The following is a 17,278-nucleotide window of genomic DNA, read 5'->3' on the forward strand; positions in this document are numbered from 1 at the left end:
TTTAGAATAAATGGATGCCACATGCTTTTGGAACAAAAGATAAAGCCACTGTATCCCTGAGCAAAACAACTACGCTTTATTAAGTCTTGCTCAAGGAATGGTACGAACAGCCACGAGCTACCTGCAGTCCCCGGCAGCCCCCAGCCCCGCCAGGGAGCTATTCTGTCTCACTGGCTCTCACCAGGAGGGAGGGAGCGGAAGAACTCACCTCATCTCACTCATCTGTCACTTGAGGCTTATAAAATAAATAACACTTTTCTTCAAAACACAAATATTGTGAACACGCAGCGCACAGATTCCTCCCTGGTTGTGGTGACTTGAACTAGACTTGAGGACTGAAGACAAAGTGGGGTTGTAATGCCAGTATAACTTGCTGATCGACTGACTGGCTGCTGGAGCAGCACACCAACACACAAACACACAATGCGTACCTGTTCGTCTCAGAGCTGTACTGTCCCTTTCCCACCTGGTTGATGGCACACACCCTGAACTGGTAGGTGCGGGCTGGGGTCAGTCCCTTCACGACAGCCCCTGTCAAGGCAGGGTCCACCTTGGGCAGGTAAATCTTCCATGGGGAGTCTGCAATTCAAACAATAGGAGACTACTTTACCCCGACTGCCAATTCAGTTTTAATAACTAATCTGTTGATCTATAAACTGCCTTTCTGTGCAAGGGTAAATCAGACAACCTTATCGTGTTTTAAAGCTGTGAAAACAGAGCTGTGATATTATTTTGATGGCAGATGGGAGCTCCTCGACGGTGTGTCACCCCGTTGCCATCGAGTGTCTGCTGCGATCCTGCGCTCCAGGCTCTAGTGCAGTCATGTGACAGCGGGCCTGGAGACATCATTCTCGATACCCAGAACCATCACTCTGCATTGCATCCAGCTCAGATCGATTCACTTCAGAAGGGAGGTGGTTTTTGGCCCATTGACAAACGGGGTCTTGATTTGGCAGTGAGACAAAGGCTGAACCCCCCATTACTTCCTCTCACTTCTGATGAACACAACACAGCGCTTGCACAATCGGCCAATAAAGCACTTTACTCTACAGCTCTGCCAAGCCGGCCCGGAGAGGATTTTTAATATTTCTGAAGCTTTCTATAATGGGGCAAACTGACACAGGTGGTAAAATTATAATAATAATAATAATAATAATAATAATAATAATAATAATAATAAAATGTTTTTATATTATTGATAAATTGTTCATTGCCTACTTAAACCTATTTATATAGGAGTCTTTGCTTTACAACAAATGTATTGCCCCTAACAAGTCTACCAGGGCACTATTAATTGTTAACACCTGTTTCATATACAGCAGCTTGTTTAGGGAATTTGCAAACAAGTCCTACGGAAGAGGGCAGCCATCAGCACGTACATCAGATCAGAGATCACAAGGCAGGCAGACAGCACTACATTTGAGTCAAAAATACAAACTTTATACGGAGAAGCAATAAATCAAACCAGAATTGCAACATCATTAGTGTGCAGTCGGGGAGTGTTTAAACTCGTGCATCTGAGGACTGTCAACACATGACAGAGCTGTTGAATTCAAAACACACTGACACAGAATAGTGCCATATGGCGGGGGGAGTTCTGGTTACCGCATGCCTGTTGTGGTTTTATTTCACATGACAATACTACTGAACCGAGATGCGTGCTGGATTTGTCCAGATGAAGAGTATTTACAATACTCAATGATACAATCTGCCTCAGCAGAAATACTGCATTTACTGTTGTTTGCTGAAACCAGTGCAGAAGAAACTGCTACCAAGAAGGACAATGTGTCCTGGGATTTGGGTTTTCCAAACCCTAGAGAGAGCTGATCTGACAGCTTCACACACCCCAGCATCACCGAGAATATCCTGACTCTACTTCCTTCATGAGGTTATCTGCATACTCCTGTGTTGTGAATGACATCAAACCAAACTCCCGGAAGTATCTACATATGTGTGATGGATTCTCCATTAATTATACATTGACTTAAACACGTGTGGTGTCATATTGTAAAACACACAGCTGATTCACTGGCGTCCCAGTCCACTGTTTCTGTAACACTGGCGGACGTAACAGTCACATCTACACTCAGAAGAGGTGCCTCAAGTTCTGCTTATAAGCAGCTCAATGCAGCACAGAGTTGAATTCTGCTCCACAGTCTATTAATCTCCTTGTCACCCCAGGGCTTGGCTCTGTTTATGTGCTGCGTCTGTAGAATACTTTATTTATTCATTCCTTTCCCCTCTCTCCCCCCGCCTCTTTCTCTCTCTCTCTTCCCCCCCACCCGCTTTTCTCCCTCTCTCTCACCCCCACTCAATGCAAGATAAGTGATCTGGCAGTAAAGAAAGACTAAACTGAAAAGTAATGCAAATCATGTTCATCTCATTTCCAGTGGCTTCATGCAGGAGAGAGAAAGGGGGTTATAGGGTGTGTGTGTGTGTGTTGGGGGGGGGGCAGTGAACAGCGCTGGGGAGTTATTAGCTACACTACAGACTCCATGGCAGCTGGAAACCCCAATACTGCAGCTGTGCCCCTCCATCCCCAACAAGCTCCTTTCAGGAGGGGAAGGCAGACCTGACAACTTTATCAATAACTCCTGCACATCCGCTTGAGCTTCTGTTCCGCGCAGCAGTGAGCATCCATTGTGTAGCTGCTATGTGCTCAGGTCACATGTTTCAGGAGAGGCGTTGGGGACCAGTTAATTGTGTTCAGGCACAGTGAGTGTCAGAGCAGCAAGACTGCATTTAGACTAGACTAGAGCTCTCAGTAAACCTCTTGTAGGGACGTCCAGCTTGGTCTGCATACACGGTTTATTTGATTAAAAAATTATTATTATATATTTTAACTAAACTAAAACTTATAAAATTAATCTGGTAAAAACAGGCCGGTGATGAGAAGGAGAATAATCCTAATCCTGAGGAAAGAAGAAAAATCAGATTCTCTCTGCACTACAACAAGTGTGTCTGAGACCGGCTCTGCGAATGTCAAACATGGCTGTCAGGAGTTCATGCTGCATTATTGACCACAGGCTGACCTATTTCCTACGAAGATCAAGTGGTGGAGCATTAAATGTTAATCACAAGACTCTGTAAATGGGATATGAAAGCGCCACTCAGAGGCATCGTCCTGGAGGGTCAGGAAATCCCAGCCTGTGTGAAGAGCAGGGCCTTTGCCCCTCACATCCACCTGAGCACAGGGCTGTGACACAGCACTGCTCAGCACAGACACGGCCCAGTCTCTAGAGATGAAATCATTAAATAAGAGGATCACACAGATGAATAAATAAATTAGACATGCCGCAAAACAAGAGACGGTTATTCTCCCGAGGAGATTCCTGCACTGACAGCGCAGAGACTTCACTGGATTCGTCTTGTGCAGGGAGACAGAGGAGAAAGCCATCTTAGCTAAAGGCGCTCTCAATCCTCTGCCTCTTCCTCTCTTTTAGCTGCACTTACTGTTTTCAGACAGCTCCACCACGTAGTGCAGGAGGGGGCTGTTGCCATCGAAGGGCCGCAGCCAGGAGAGGTCCACGGTGCGGCTGTCCGACGCGTTCAGGCTGGCCTGCAGGTTCCGGGGGGAGTGGGGCAGCTCACTGGAAATCACAAAGTGGAGAGATCAGGCCCAGCCCGCCTCAGACAGACTTCTAGACTGAGCGACTGAGCCCTGCTGCTGCTGAAACGTATTCCTGCTCAAAGACTCGCCCCCAGAGAAAGCCTGGACAATCTCGGGCTGCTTGTTTTTCTCTTACACAGTAAACCAAAAACAATTCTCAAACCAGCTGGGGTCAGGCCTGCTTTTAAAAGGTTTCTAAAAGAAAAGCTTTATTCTTTATTGATCGGTTGATTAACTATTTCCGGGAAGAATAAACCCCAGCCGTGCCTTCAGACCAGCATACCAATAGCTGGCGAATGTCATTTATTGTCAGGAACTGAAGCAGTGGAGAAGTGCACCCTTTACACAGCATGTCCCAGCTGCTTTGTTGAATTCAAGAAACAGAGCTCGCCGGCCAATAAAAACAATGTTACAATAAATACATTTATTTACTTACACACACACACAGACAGACAGACAGACAGACAGACAGACAAACAATATATTTATTTTACACACAGGAGCTCATCCACACAAACCCGTTCAGAACAATCATATACATGTTTTTCTGTATATTATTAAAATTAAAATAAAAGTCAGATTCCTAGAAACCAATTTTCCCCCTCTTCTAAATCTAATGAGAATCTTCATATTAAATTCCTACAAAGTTCTGATTCACTGTATAAATATATTATAAGTGATTAATGCAGCTCCTACCTGTCTAAGCAAAGCCCAACTCCTCAGAGATACAGTTTAATTAAAAAGTATGCTCTCCAATAGTAATTATTAATTTATGAAGCTGCTCTGTGAATATGACAGGAATGTTTTATTAAAATGAAGAGAAGTTATTCAGAAGTAGAGACTTTTCTTCCTAATGCTCTCAGCTCTGAGGCTACATCCCCCCTCAGCTCGAGCAGCGCGTCCTGTCAGCTGAGCGACCCGAGTGCTATGAGTCCCGGACCCCACTGCGCTGACCGGCCGGCCACTCTGAACCCACAGGCCCTCGATACCTTCACTGGATACATGATGGCACTAAGATCTCCTCCTTCTAATTCCTAATGCTTAACCAGGCTTTCACAATGCTGCTAAAACTGCACATGCGAAGTGCCAAAAGTCAAATTAAAAAGATGAGATAATCAGCGCAGTTTGTCCTGATATCTGTGTACGAGGGAGGCTGGCAGATTCTCTTCATTTAGCAACGCTAAGTAAGAAGTTCAGAGGTGTGTGTGTGAGATGCTGTACGCCTCGAAGGCTGTTCAGGAGCACATGTTGCCCCATTTCAGAGGGATGTTTTCTGTGGGAAATGATGCTGCCTCTCCGTGTCTCAGTGGCAGTGTGTGCTGCGCCTGTGGTGGAGTCAGAGACCAGCACTAATTCTGTAATTATCCCATTCCTCAAGACAGCAGGACAACACAAAGACGAAGTGAGACTCAACAGAGCTGCACTCACATGACCTCCAGGCGTGCGGACTGCGTGTCATTGCCGGCAGGAGACAGCACCTCGCAGGTGTAGTCCCCGATGTCCCCCGACCACGTCTGGCTGATCTGCAGAGACCCGCCCTTCACACTGACCCGTCCTCCTTGCGGCTGGGTCAGCGCCATGCCGTCCTTCTTCCACACAAACCTGTGGACATGCACTGCGGTTAAAACACCACTGCTCCCACAATCCCACGCTGCTCCCACAATCCCACCCTGCCCTCTGAGTATAAATACATGGCTTGGTGCCACATAATAAGTGATAAAAAATCCATTTGTGTTTATAAACACTATTGCAAATGAACAACAAATGAGCCTTTAACACACACTGCAAATCTACACACTGTTTAACTATCTGTTTGTTTAAAAAGCCTGTGGTGAAAATGTCTTCTAAACACAGGTGATCATGAAAATCAGGAAACAGGGCAAAAACACGCGACTAAAAATAATGCAGACCCCACAGCAGTCCCCCCTCACCTGACGGACACGCGGGGGTCGTGCGAGGCGCTGCACTCCAGCACGGCGGTGGTGCCCTTTATGACCCGCCGATCCTGGGGGGGCTGAGAGATGGACGTCCGGCCTGCAGGAAGCACACCAGCGCGTTACACCACAGACACGAGGGTGTGTGTGACTGTGTACACACGTTAACTTTGATGCCAAGATAACAAGAACACTTAATTGTCATTAGAAGTGTGATTGCTGTACATTCGTATTATTAATTAAACTCAAACGCATCAAATGCTCTCATTCAAAATCTTCTGCATGTACGTGAAATCTCTCCAGTCATTTTGTCATCAGGAGGGAAACAGTAACAGGCCATTCAGCATCTAAATGAAGGGAATTTACAGCAGAGCTCAATTACACTGATGTCCCTGAAACTAAACATTCTGCAGTGTTCAGTATTGTGTGTTCAGTCCTTACTCCACACGGTGAGGGAGGCTGTGGCGTTGACGGCCCCCTGGGAGTTGCTGGCGTAGCAGGCATATTCCCCGGCGTCTTGTGGCGACACCGGTTGCAGCTTCAACCCCCCCGACTCCAGCAGCGTGAATCGCGGGATCTGGACCGAACCGCTGGCCAGGACCTGCTCACCTGCGGACCAGAGACACAGACTGTCATTAGAGACACAGACCAGCAGGGAGAGGAGACTTCTGAGTCTCCAACATACTCACTGCCAATTAAAATCCCGGCAATGGGTAAGAAACACGCATTACAGCGTCTAGACCCTTGAAACTAGATAGTAAGTTTTGTGTTGAGAAACACTACTTTAATTGTGAGAAGTGTCTGCATTTCACACTTAATAAATACAGCAAATACAGGGCGACAATGTCTTTTCTTTTCAGGAGATTATCATTCCTTCTGCCCAGCAGGTGAATAAACAACATAAACAACATCTCCATGCATGGCATAAAATATCGCTGCGGGTCGACGTTTCACAAGCCAGTAGGTTTTATTGGGAAGGCAGAAGCACCCTTAGGCAAAAATATATCTGTTTTTCTCTCTCTCTCTCTTAGATGTTATTCTTGATAAAGCCTAGGGCCTTAAATTATAACAAGCCACAATAACAATCATACACACAGCCATTAAAGCAAGGCCCTCAGATTTTCACTATGTTAGAGTTATGTTAGTTTATTATAGAATTAAATGCTTATATCTTGTATATTTATCATCTAAAACTCTCCTGTTCCCTCAGCATTAACAGTAATGTTCAGGGTGGGTTGTAATACCTGGAAGCACATGGTTAAGGACCTTCAAATGTGACTTTATACAAGGGCCTAGATTAGCTGCACTCTATAAACACTTCCTGGACTGTCTGGGTTCAGCTGCGGTGAGGACAGCAGGCCTCTGACAGCGCTGTCCTACGTGGCTGTGTGCTGTGTACCCGTCTGCAGAAGTCAGCGGGATGGATGGGGCGCGCTATACCTGTCCTCCAGGTGATGGCAGGTTTCGGGGCTCCGGACACGTTGCAGGCAAAGACGGCCGCCGTGCCCTCGGTGACGGTGACGTCCGTGGGCGCCTGATTGAAGGCCGGAGCCATGCCTGCAAACACAAACACGGGTCACACTCTGCATCAGACTGCATCAGCGCTAGGAGCGAGAGGAGGGTTATCTCCTGTTTCTGCCCGAAGCCCCATCCTCTCTCTGCCACAGATCACATGGCAGCAAATTTGTTTCACAGAAAGTCATAATACAAAGCTCAGCACTTCCTGCGTGTCCAGTAACAATGTGGTTTGTGTGGCGCTTTATTGATACTATTCACCCGTGGACTGCAGGAGTCAGACAGTGCGGTAAATTAACTGTGGACATAAAGCTCGACCTTTACAGTGTCTCTGTCAGGAGCCCAGCAGCTGTGTTTATCAGACTGGAATCAGGAGCTATATTGCAATTCATTGCCAAGTACAGGCATCGCAGGAGCAGCTTAATTCACTTTAAAGGGAAGAAATACCCAAGCTCGCTTTATTTCCACCAACTAATGGCTATATAGTTAGTGAAAATAGCTCTTAAACTTGAGTAACTCTAAAAGTAAAGCTGAAACAGGAGAACTCGGACCAGACATTGAACACATTTATATCCTACTGCATTCTGGGTACGAATTCAGCCTGCTATAAAATACGCTCTTCACAATGTGTGCCACGGTCTTCAGCGCTCAAAGTCCAACTGATCCGAAATGACCCTCTTTCATTACTTCAGAATTCATTATGTTTATGTTTGTACTTATATTTTAAATGACTCACATTTGGTCGGCAAGGTTTACGTTTGTAAACAGAAAAAAACATGGCACTGATAATGACTGTAACACTGAAAACCGAGGGATAGGGATTTTAATTCCTTCAGCACGGCTGGAAGCTGATGAAAACTGGTGCTTTATTCCCGGTCTTCATCTCTGGTCACCTGTGGCCAGAACACAGCTGAACGGAGGACCAGAGGGACCGACTCGCCATCCTTCATTTCTGTTTTAATTACTGTGGTCAATAACATCTACCAGAGTTCAAAATGTATAATCAATTCGTCAGCAGAGAACAGTCAATACAACACCGTGTGCGGAGACAAGAACTAGCACTTAAAAGGTGTTTGGGTTTTGTTTTCTGGACGTGAACTCAGGTTTGTGCACCTTGTTGAGCAAATCTATTTACATAAACTAGCAGAGAGAGTTACTGACAAAACAGAGCAAATTAAACTCCTGTTACATGAGGAGAGCACAGCGAACGAAATGTGCAGCTATCCAGAAAGAGTTTATGGGGCATTCATAAATCACACTTGTGCTCTATACTCGATGCATCTGCGCATCCTGCTGCTGAAGAGAGAGCCCTGCAGACTCGCACATGATCAAAGCAGCCACCAAAACCAGACATCTTCACCAATTGCACCAAGCAGTGCAGCTGCAGAGGGCCTGCTAGCTACTCTATAATTGAAATCTTTAACTACACTAAGGAAGTAACCATGTGTATACTAATTATCCAGTAAATGAAAAATAAGATCAAGTGTTTTTATACAGTATGCATGTGACACATATTGCATGCAGCATTCCACAATAACAGGCAGAAATAATGGCAGTAATGGACGTTTCATGCAGAGAGCAACCGGTGTGAATTACTAGTTTATGAGACGCATGATATATCAGCGCTCGACTTTTCTGCTTAATATACACAGCTATTAAACTGGGTCTTACGCCCGCACCTTTTATTGGACTGTATACGGCTCCCGTTTAAGCCAATTAGAAAAGCTGTCTGCCTTGAAAATGACCTTCCTGGTGTTTTATGCGTTTCCCTCCCCATGAACACTTTGAACCAATGGGGGATTTGCAACGTAACAGGAAAAATGAAGGCTTTGTGTTAAAAACAATAACATAAACAGCAAAGAAAACACAGGACCCGCTGCGGTCAGGAGCGCATGACTATTTTCACACTTACTGGTGACGTCCAGGTAGGCGTGCGCCTGAATCTCCCCGGCTGAGTTCCTGGCGAAGCACTGGAAGATGCCGGCGTCCTCGGGGACGACCCTGCGCACCTGAAGGCCCCCGCTGGACTGCACCTTGTAGCGCGGGTTGTTGATCTTGCTGAGGGGGACCGAGTCCTTGTACCACTCCATCCTGGGCACAGGGACACCTGCGGGACGGGGCACATGGGGATTGGAAGAGGCACAGCAGTCTCATTAAAATAAGGCTGTGATTTAAATAGAAAAACAAACATAAAAGGAGATAAAAAAAACTATGTTTGGCTGACACAGTGGAAAAAATAAATAAATAATAAAGCTGCTAGTTAAATCATCAGTGTTTACTTTTCCTGGTCTCCTTCTCAGCATGATTTTTTACCTTATTTTACTAATAAGCCAGTGCAGTGTCTCGACTGTGACCCTGCAACTGCAGGGAATTGTGTTCAGAAATTACCATCCGATTTCATCTTCCATTACTGATTGGAATCACAGTCTGAATAGTGCAGGTTAAAAGGCATAATTGCACAATACTTCTCCCGTGTTTCTGTCATGGAAAAACTTCCCAGACGCCGGTGACGGAGTCCGTAGTGACAGAACATCATTACATCTCATTTGTCTGCCTTCTCTCCTCCAACTCCGCGCTTGAGTTCAGCCCCCATTCATCCTGATACCTGCACTCTGTGGCCCCTACAACAGATTGCAGTCCTCATGACAACTTGTTTAATCTTCAAGCCGGTCATCCTACGTCCCTTGGATTGTATTGGTTTTCAATGGTAGAATAGCTCTTTGACATCCTTTCCTTTCCCTAAATTTATATCTTTGAATAAAATGAATGAATATGTTAAGTGAAGAATCTCCAGAGGGCAGTCTTGTCATCCTGTGATGGAGGATTACAAAGTGAAATGAAATAACCTGCTCAATTGTAGGATTTTTTCCCCCCCTCCTTGAAATGTCTGTTAACTGGTCTTTTTTCATCAGGAGCAATACATCAGGATGGGACAGTACATTTACACAGAATGTCAAAGCAAGAGAGCTGGACAGGAGCGGAGGAAGAAGGATGAGGAAGACGAGGACACGGCGGCTTTAAATAAAATATAAAGTAATTGTTGTGCTTATCTTTGTAAAACAGCCATTTCATGCCTTGAAAATAAGGTCCAAATGTGTGTTTCCATACAGTGACGTGACTAACCAGCCTTTAAAGATGAAACACGGAAGAGGCATTCAAACACATCATTATAATATACAACACATCATCATTTAAAAATATCTATCAGAGTTTGAAAAGTCTCGATAAAGAATAAGCAGCGAATCTCCTGTTAAAACTGGACCCAGTAACGAGCCGGCCTCTCGGGTCAGACGGCACTAGCTGACCCGCTGGGCTGCGGATTAAACGCTCACACTGAGGGCTGAGAGGTTCAGGTGAGTTACTGCTTAAAGGGGCAGAGCACAAATATTTACTTTCAGTTTGCAGTGCTTTAAGAAACATGAAATCCTGCCAAACTTAAAAATTTTATTAATATAAAATATTTTAATACACGGTTGACCTGACAGAATATTGCCCAGGTTTCAGGTCTGACAGACAGGTGCTGATGTGGCACCATGAGCAGCAGAGATTCTGCGTGTTGTCCTCCGACACTCAGACCTCTGCGTGAGGATGCTGTGACCGGGTCGAGGGGAGCGATCCTGCGATCCTGCACTCCGACAGTCCTGCATTACCGGCTGCACGGGGGGGCGTGAGATGGACGCTTTCCGCAGGACTGACTTGAGTTCGGAGGCAGACAGGAAATCGGTACCTCGAGCTCCGATATGCTTCACGAGAAGCAACAGCAATTTTGATTTGAACACGTTAATTTTGCATTCCTTGCTCTCACGCTGGTTAACATACATCAAGTACCACTCAATACAAAGCAATCGAAAACTCAATCTGTCGAGATCCTGAGGCTTTTGAGATTTAATTAAACAGACTCTGTGTTTGATTACAAATTAACCCCATACTGCTCTTCAATGGGCAACACGAACATGGCGTGTGTAGAATCTCTCTATCCTAAACAGGACTGCAGTCACACGGTAACGGCATGTGTGTGTGCTGGTGGTCACAATTACAGAGCCGTCTGGACAACCTCACTGACTTACAACTGAGCAACAAACAACAAACATACCAGCAGAAAACACAACAGAGGATGGTTTTGCCTGGTAATATCCAGCAAACATATCTTATCAAGATATCCTCACTATATACAATGATATGAGGGCGTACCTATGGTTCAGCAGATTCAGTACAGGGATTGTTGTTTTAATGCCGGGTTTTCTTAAAAGTATCCAAAGAGAACAATATATAAGAAGATTGCTAATCATTAGTGTAAAAATATTCCACAAATAATATCAGTGGCAATCCTGATTTACTTAGTAGCTAAACTATAATCAAAAACACATCTGCTTTACAAAAAATATATACTTAAAACAATATAACATACAAACACTTGTGTCTTAATACTAAGCTTGCCGCACTGCCGTGGGGATTTCACACAATACAGCCACAATCACACGACTGAAGCTTCCTCACAATATGTCCCTGTAAAGCACTGCGCGAGAGGAAAGGTCAGCAGCCCACCCACCCCGAGCTTGACACGGGATATCCACAGATTTCTCCACCTCTCCCATAATCTTCCTCCTGGGTTCTGCAGTGAAGTAGGGCGGTTCTGTCGGAAGAAGGAAAGGAATACATACAATTATTAATTGCAAGACAATTATGGCAATAACAGCTATTCATGACATCGATCTACATTTTGCAAAGATGAGTTTATCAGGTCTGGTCTGGGGCACAACATTTCAAGCTGGCTCAAATAAATACACACAACACAGAGGAGGGAAGGAACACTGATACAGTTCTCCAACTTTCTCAACCCAGTTGACATTCCATGACTGCGGGCTGAAGCGATCATAGAATCCGGGAGCAGCGCACCGGTTGGTGTTTTTCTGAGGCGGCGTGTTCCTACAAAGCGCTGACACGGCTCGGCTCTCATCAGGGTGATTACCCTGCCGCTGGTAAAGGACTGTTGCCAATGGCTTTCTTACTGTCACAGGTTCAGAAAAATTAGCAACCCAAAGAATCTCACATGGCATATATCTAAGTATTTCAAAGTGAGAATGACAGTCACTCTCTCTGCGCTTTTTATGGAAAGAAAGCCGGAGTGCCAGAGTGTGTATAAGCAGAGGAATAAATACATATTTGGAATTAAATGCAGACAACAATATGAATCCCTGAAAAGTCCCCTGACTTCCACATAATACCGATTACATGCCAGTGACGGCTCGCATTCATCCATTGAAGTCACTTCAAACCAGGCAGGAAGTGCATTACAATTTATTTCCACATTATTTCTTCTTTATACATATGTATGGGACTTCCTCTGATCACACTCGGCACAACTGTCAACTTAGCCTATAAATGAACACTACCCTTCTAACGAATAGAGAATACGGTATAAATATGCAACAAGCTGCGAAGCTCTACAGGTCTGTACATTAATCTGGGGGAAAACACAGAGGATATCAGGAAAGAAGTCAAACAAAAGCAGAGTAACTCCATCAGGGACATGTTGGGGTAATAAAGCTCAGAGACAGGGCTGTTCTCTCGCTTAATCTGGGTTTTCCATCGATTACCTTATAAGTATCGAAACACTCTTACTGTGTCCAAAAAATAAGTAACCAAAACTTAAAGCTAGGCCTGTATAAATCTACACGTTTACACTTGACGGCAGTGCACTGGAGACCTGAACTCACACCCTGACCCAGACAAACAGGTTCCTAAATGGGACACATATACTTGTCTCTTAAGCAAACGACTCCTCAGTGAATGCAGTTCTGGCGAGGATTGAGTCGAGCAGCTAATAATACTCTGCATGTGAATCTCTATTCGGAAGTGTGATCCTGCGCTGCCGTGTTGACAGAGGCCTCATCCTATATCAGTGTACTACATTAGTAGGTGCCTGCCCCTAATTAAAACTTATAATTGTAAAAATGTTCACATTGCAGGGGTGCCATGTAACTTTGGAAGAGATTAATAAATGCTATAATAATTTCACAGCTCTGTACATTTCTCACGGAGAGCCGGCTCTGCGTTAATGGAGAGAGGGGGCCGCTGGGAAGTCAAGGAGGTGTGAATGAGGCTCCGGAAGGATGTAGAGAGAGCCAGACAATGTAAACTGACACGTCGCTTTTAAAGATCACACAGCCTTTACATAACAGAACAGCTATCCGAGTTTTCGTGAGTGACTCTACTCTTTAAATGGTAAAGCACAGAGCTCTGTCAGCTGTTTGGTTTCAGATGATCGACTGACGGTGTTCACTGGAGGCGCCCACACGCCCAGGTGGAGCAGGATTACACAGCAGATGATGGGAACCCGGCTTGTGTGGGGGTTTAGTGCTAAAGCCTTTATATAAAGCCAAGGCACACAGGCTTACACTGAAATGCCGCTGTGTGCCGGACGACGTTCCTGGGTCGGCCCTCTGCCTTGTCGATTCTTAGGTGTCTGCAGGGTAGCTGTGCTCACGAGTATATGAAGAGGGACATGATTGTGTTTGTTTACATACTGTAAGCTGTATTTATTTATGTTAAATGATGTCATATTGAACAGAGGATAGCTGACAGCCCTGACGCCTGGGGCTGCATGTTGCTTCTGAGCTCATCTGAATCCAAAGTACCAGGAACCATGCCAGGGTTTCTCTGAATACAAACACGCCTGAGGTCTAACAACAACAACACACACGAGCAAACAAACAGCAGGCTGCTGATGAGCGCGGTCCGACTTACTGACGGGAGATGCTGCACGATGTCTAGGAAACTGTATTGCAGGGAGAAGAGAATCAGGAAGCGGTGCTGTGAAACTCTCAGTAACGGCATCCCACCCCAAACCCTCCAGCAGGGGCCGCACACACGGCCAGACCGCACACAGACTCCAGAGTGTGCTGTTTGGGCTCTGACAAACAGAGGTCACTATAAAGCACGTGCAGCTCTCACTGCCCTCATCTCTCTGGGAGCAGCAGTAAACCGAGAGTGATCGGGAGGATGAAGTGCAGTCCAGGGGCAGTGATGGCAGGGTGGGAGGGGGCAGGAGATGGACAGTTGGGGGAGGCGGGAGAGCGAGGTCACCTGTGATGGAGAGGAAGGCCCTGGACTCGACCGGCTTCACGCTGCTGTCCAGCAGGGCGGCTTCACACATGTACAGCCCCACGTCGGCAGAGGTGGGGTTCACCATGGTCAGCCGGCGCCCAAACGATCCCACGCCGCTCGCCAGCAGCAGGCCATTCCTCCTCCACGAGATGCTCAGCTTCTCCAAAGGTCTGTGGAGACAAAGCAACACGTCACCTCCTGCTTTCATGTGAACGGCAAGCTTTACAGAGTGGGCGTCCTAGTGCTCCCTCTGTACTGGTCTTGCACATCTGGTCTTTTTTTAGCACATATATGCTAATAATGCTTAGAGATCCAGTTGTATATTAGCAAAATATAAATTCTAAATGTTATAGGACAGGAAACCCCTTCTGCTGGGTCCAGGCAGGGCTGGATCACAGTGAAAGTGTGTAACTGGAAAAGGAAACGCTGTGAAAGGACAACAGGAAGCCGTGTGGAATCTGAGCTCTTATATTTCAGCTGTCTTTACACTACCCCTGTCCTCCATAATCAGGTCCAGTTTGACGGTATGCTCTGAAAGTGGTCTCTGGGTAGAATGCAAAGTGTTCCGTGGTTTCTTTTCATCAAGAAGAAAAATGTGAATAGAATTTTAAAAAAGAAAAGAAAAACAGAAGCCATTTCACTTCTTTATAACATTATTGGATTACAGTCAACAGTCTTTTATTAGGCCTGTGATCATGACATGAATCACTAAAGTTCCTGAACTGTACATTGTACATTATTTTAATTTGAATCCGTCTCTACCTTATTTTATCTCTCACATTTTTTTCATTCCATTTTCTATCCCATTAGGGCATTTAAATTACAAAGACTTATTATGTTCCTCAAAACGAGATGCGATTTTTACTCTGAACATTTCTCGGCCATAAGACATGATTAAACACACTGGGCTGCTTTGAAGTTTAATATCAGCTTAAGCGTGTTCATTAGAGGAGGAGTCCCCGGGGTCTGACCTGGCATTGGCCACACACTCAAGCGTGGCCTCGCTGGCCCCGGACGCCACCGTGGTGTTTCTGGGAGGGATCACGATCACGGGGGCCACCGGGTCTGCTGGGGCGGCCGAGTCTGTGGCAGAGAGAGGGAGAGACGAGTGAGTGAGACGAGGCGATGCGAGCAACGGCAATCAAACCTTCAAACAGGCCAGTGACTTTCTCCGCTGTACAAACACGCACCCACACACACACACACACACCGCACACACACCGCACATATATATATATATATTTTTTTTTAAAACACTTAACACTTAAAAATGTCACCAGAATGCCAAGATATAGGATTGCATTACATACTTGACTTAATGCAAACCTTAGCTTACGACATCCACTTGTTAACAGCAATTTGAAATACATGCAACACCCCCCCATGAAAAAAATACACCCAACAACGGTGGATTGAAGTGACTCGGACAGTTAGACCGTCAACATCAATATTATTCAATGAGTGGTGAGTTCAGAGATGCCACATTATACAGAGGACCACACTGACCACAGAGACCTCTAGACTGTAAACCTGGGGTGAAAAGACACTTTCAGGCAGACACTACACAGGAGGCACTGGAAGCAAAAGCTGAGATTTTTTTGAAAATCCTCCGGCTTCAGGGGCAGTTTATTATAGCCAGCGTCATAGCTCTGTGCTGCTGCTTCCATAAAAAGCCACCATGTAAAAGTTGGAAATGAATCAACTATCCGCCCCCAGTAAGCACAGGAGATCTCTATCCAGCATTGATGTTAAAACATCACCGAGCCATGCATGTTTTTAAGGCCACTGAGTCAAACCAAGCCTGTAGTTTGGACTATGAGTAATACTGAACCTCTTTCTCTGGGAGGTCATGCCAACCTACAGACCAGACAGATCCTCGGCGGTTAGTACAACAGCGCAGTGTTAAATCCAAGACTACAAAAGGATAAGCAGGACTCACGTCACAGAGCTGTGGAGATTGTTTTAAGCACTTTAAATGAGAGCGACAGAGGACATCTCCGCACTCCTGAGCAGATGTGCATCACGGCACTGAACGGAAACTGTTAAAACAGTGCAGTGTGTTCAGAGTTCACAAAATGCAGTGTTTCTTAACCTCCATCATTAACCAAAGACCTTTTTAATGTGTCTGTTACTCTGGGGATGAGGGGACTCCATGAGAACAGCTGGTATGCTGAATAATTGATGGATAATTTAGCCATAGTCTTGTGACCAAGACCGAAGAAAATAAAGTCTACATGTTTACTAGGAGATCGATGCAACAGAACACGCACAGCTATAGATTGCAGAGGTGACAGGGAGAGAGGCTCGTACTTTTGTGGCTTGGAGACTTCTGCTCGAGCACCTCAGCATTTAATTAACTTTCCACAGTTTTGCTAGGTTTTTATTTTCGTTTTAAAATTAAATTATCTTTTAAGAATAAGCTTTTTAAATGGGATACCTGACTTAAAAGGAAAGCAAGTGGAGGACCTCAAGCAACACACCTAATCTATATTAGGCAAGAAATTGAAAAGTCACCATTGGAATCTGTTCCATTTGAGTCGTCGGAAATCAATGAGAAATAAAATACTGAGATCTTAAGAAAATTAATGCAGAAATTAAAATGAGGTGCCAAAGCATATGAATCAACCCTTTGATGTTGCCTTTGAATAAATGTATAAAGGAGGTAATTGAATCGAACTCCTGAGCTTCTTCAACTTTTTTTTTAATCTTTCAGAAAGCTGAAAGATAATTCATTTGTCATTGAAAATAAGGAGATACAGAATAAACAGAACGCAATGATGATCGGCACAAAACAAAACTGCAACAAGTGAGACAAACTGCACAAAAAGCACAAAACTAAAACCAGGAACATTGTCTCTGACGCCGAATGATCTTGAAACCCAACTGTCTGTCATTCTGTCTGTCACCAGGTCAGAATCTAGGGTTTGTGCATCACCCTTTAACATCAGCAATAAGTGAGGATAAATGAGCTAAAAACAAAGAAACAAAAAAACATACAACTGTGATGAATTTCTTTTCCTTCCGAGTTGCTCGGTCTTCGGGGAATAAAGTGAATTGTGCATCAAAGTTGCTGATCGTGTAATGTTTCGAGACAGAATCCATTTTATTCGCA

At 45.0% G+C, this 17,278-nt stretch overlaps 1 protein-coding gene across 3 annotated transcripts in view; it reads right to left on the minus strand.

Moving 5' to 3' along the window:
• Window positions 1–17,278, minus strand: part of LOC136712985 (protein sidekick-1) — a 287,347-nt gene that overhangs the window by 58,946 nt on the left and 211,123 nt on the right. For all 3 annotated transcript variants that reach the window (XM_066689864.1, XM_066689863.1, XM_066689865.1), the window contains 10 exons: window positions 15,138–15,249; window positions 14,146–14,336; window positions 11,609–11,692; window positions 8,972–9,166; window positions 6,985–7,101; window positions 5,986–6,153; window positions 5,542–5,644; window positions 5,039–5,212; window positions 3,454–3,590; window positions 432–579 (listed from right to left, as the gene is read on the minus strand). In XM_066689864.1, the coding sequence (XP_066545961.1) occupies window positions 432–579; window positions 3,454–3,590; window positions 5,039–5,212; window positions 5,542–5,644; window positions 5,986–6,153; window positions 6,985–7,101; window positions 8,972–9,166; window positions 11,609–11,692; window positions 14,146–14,336; window positions 15,138–15,249 (1,429 nt within the window). The remainder of the gene's footprint in view (window positions 1–431; window positions 580–3,453; window positions 3,591–5,038; window positions 5,213–5,541; window positions 5,645–5,985; window positions 6,154–6,984; window positions 7,102–8,971; window positions 9,167–11,608; window positions 11,693–14,145; window positions 14,337–15,137; window positions 15,250–17,278) is intronic.

The sequence above is a fragment of the Amia ocellicauda genome, chromosome 17 (assembly GCF_036373705.1).
Source record: "Amia ocellicauda isolate fAmiCal2 chromosome 17, fAmiCal2.hap1, whole genome shotgun sequence".
NCBI lineage: Eukaryota > Metazoa > Chordata > Actinopteri > Amiiformes > Amiidae > Amia > Amia ocellicauda.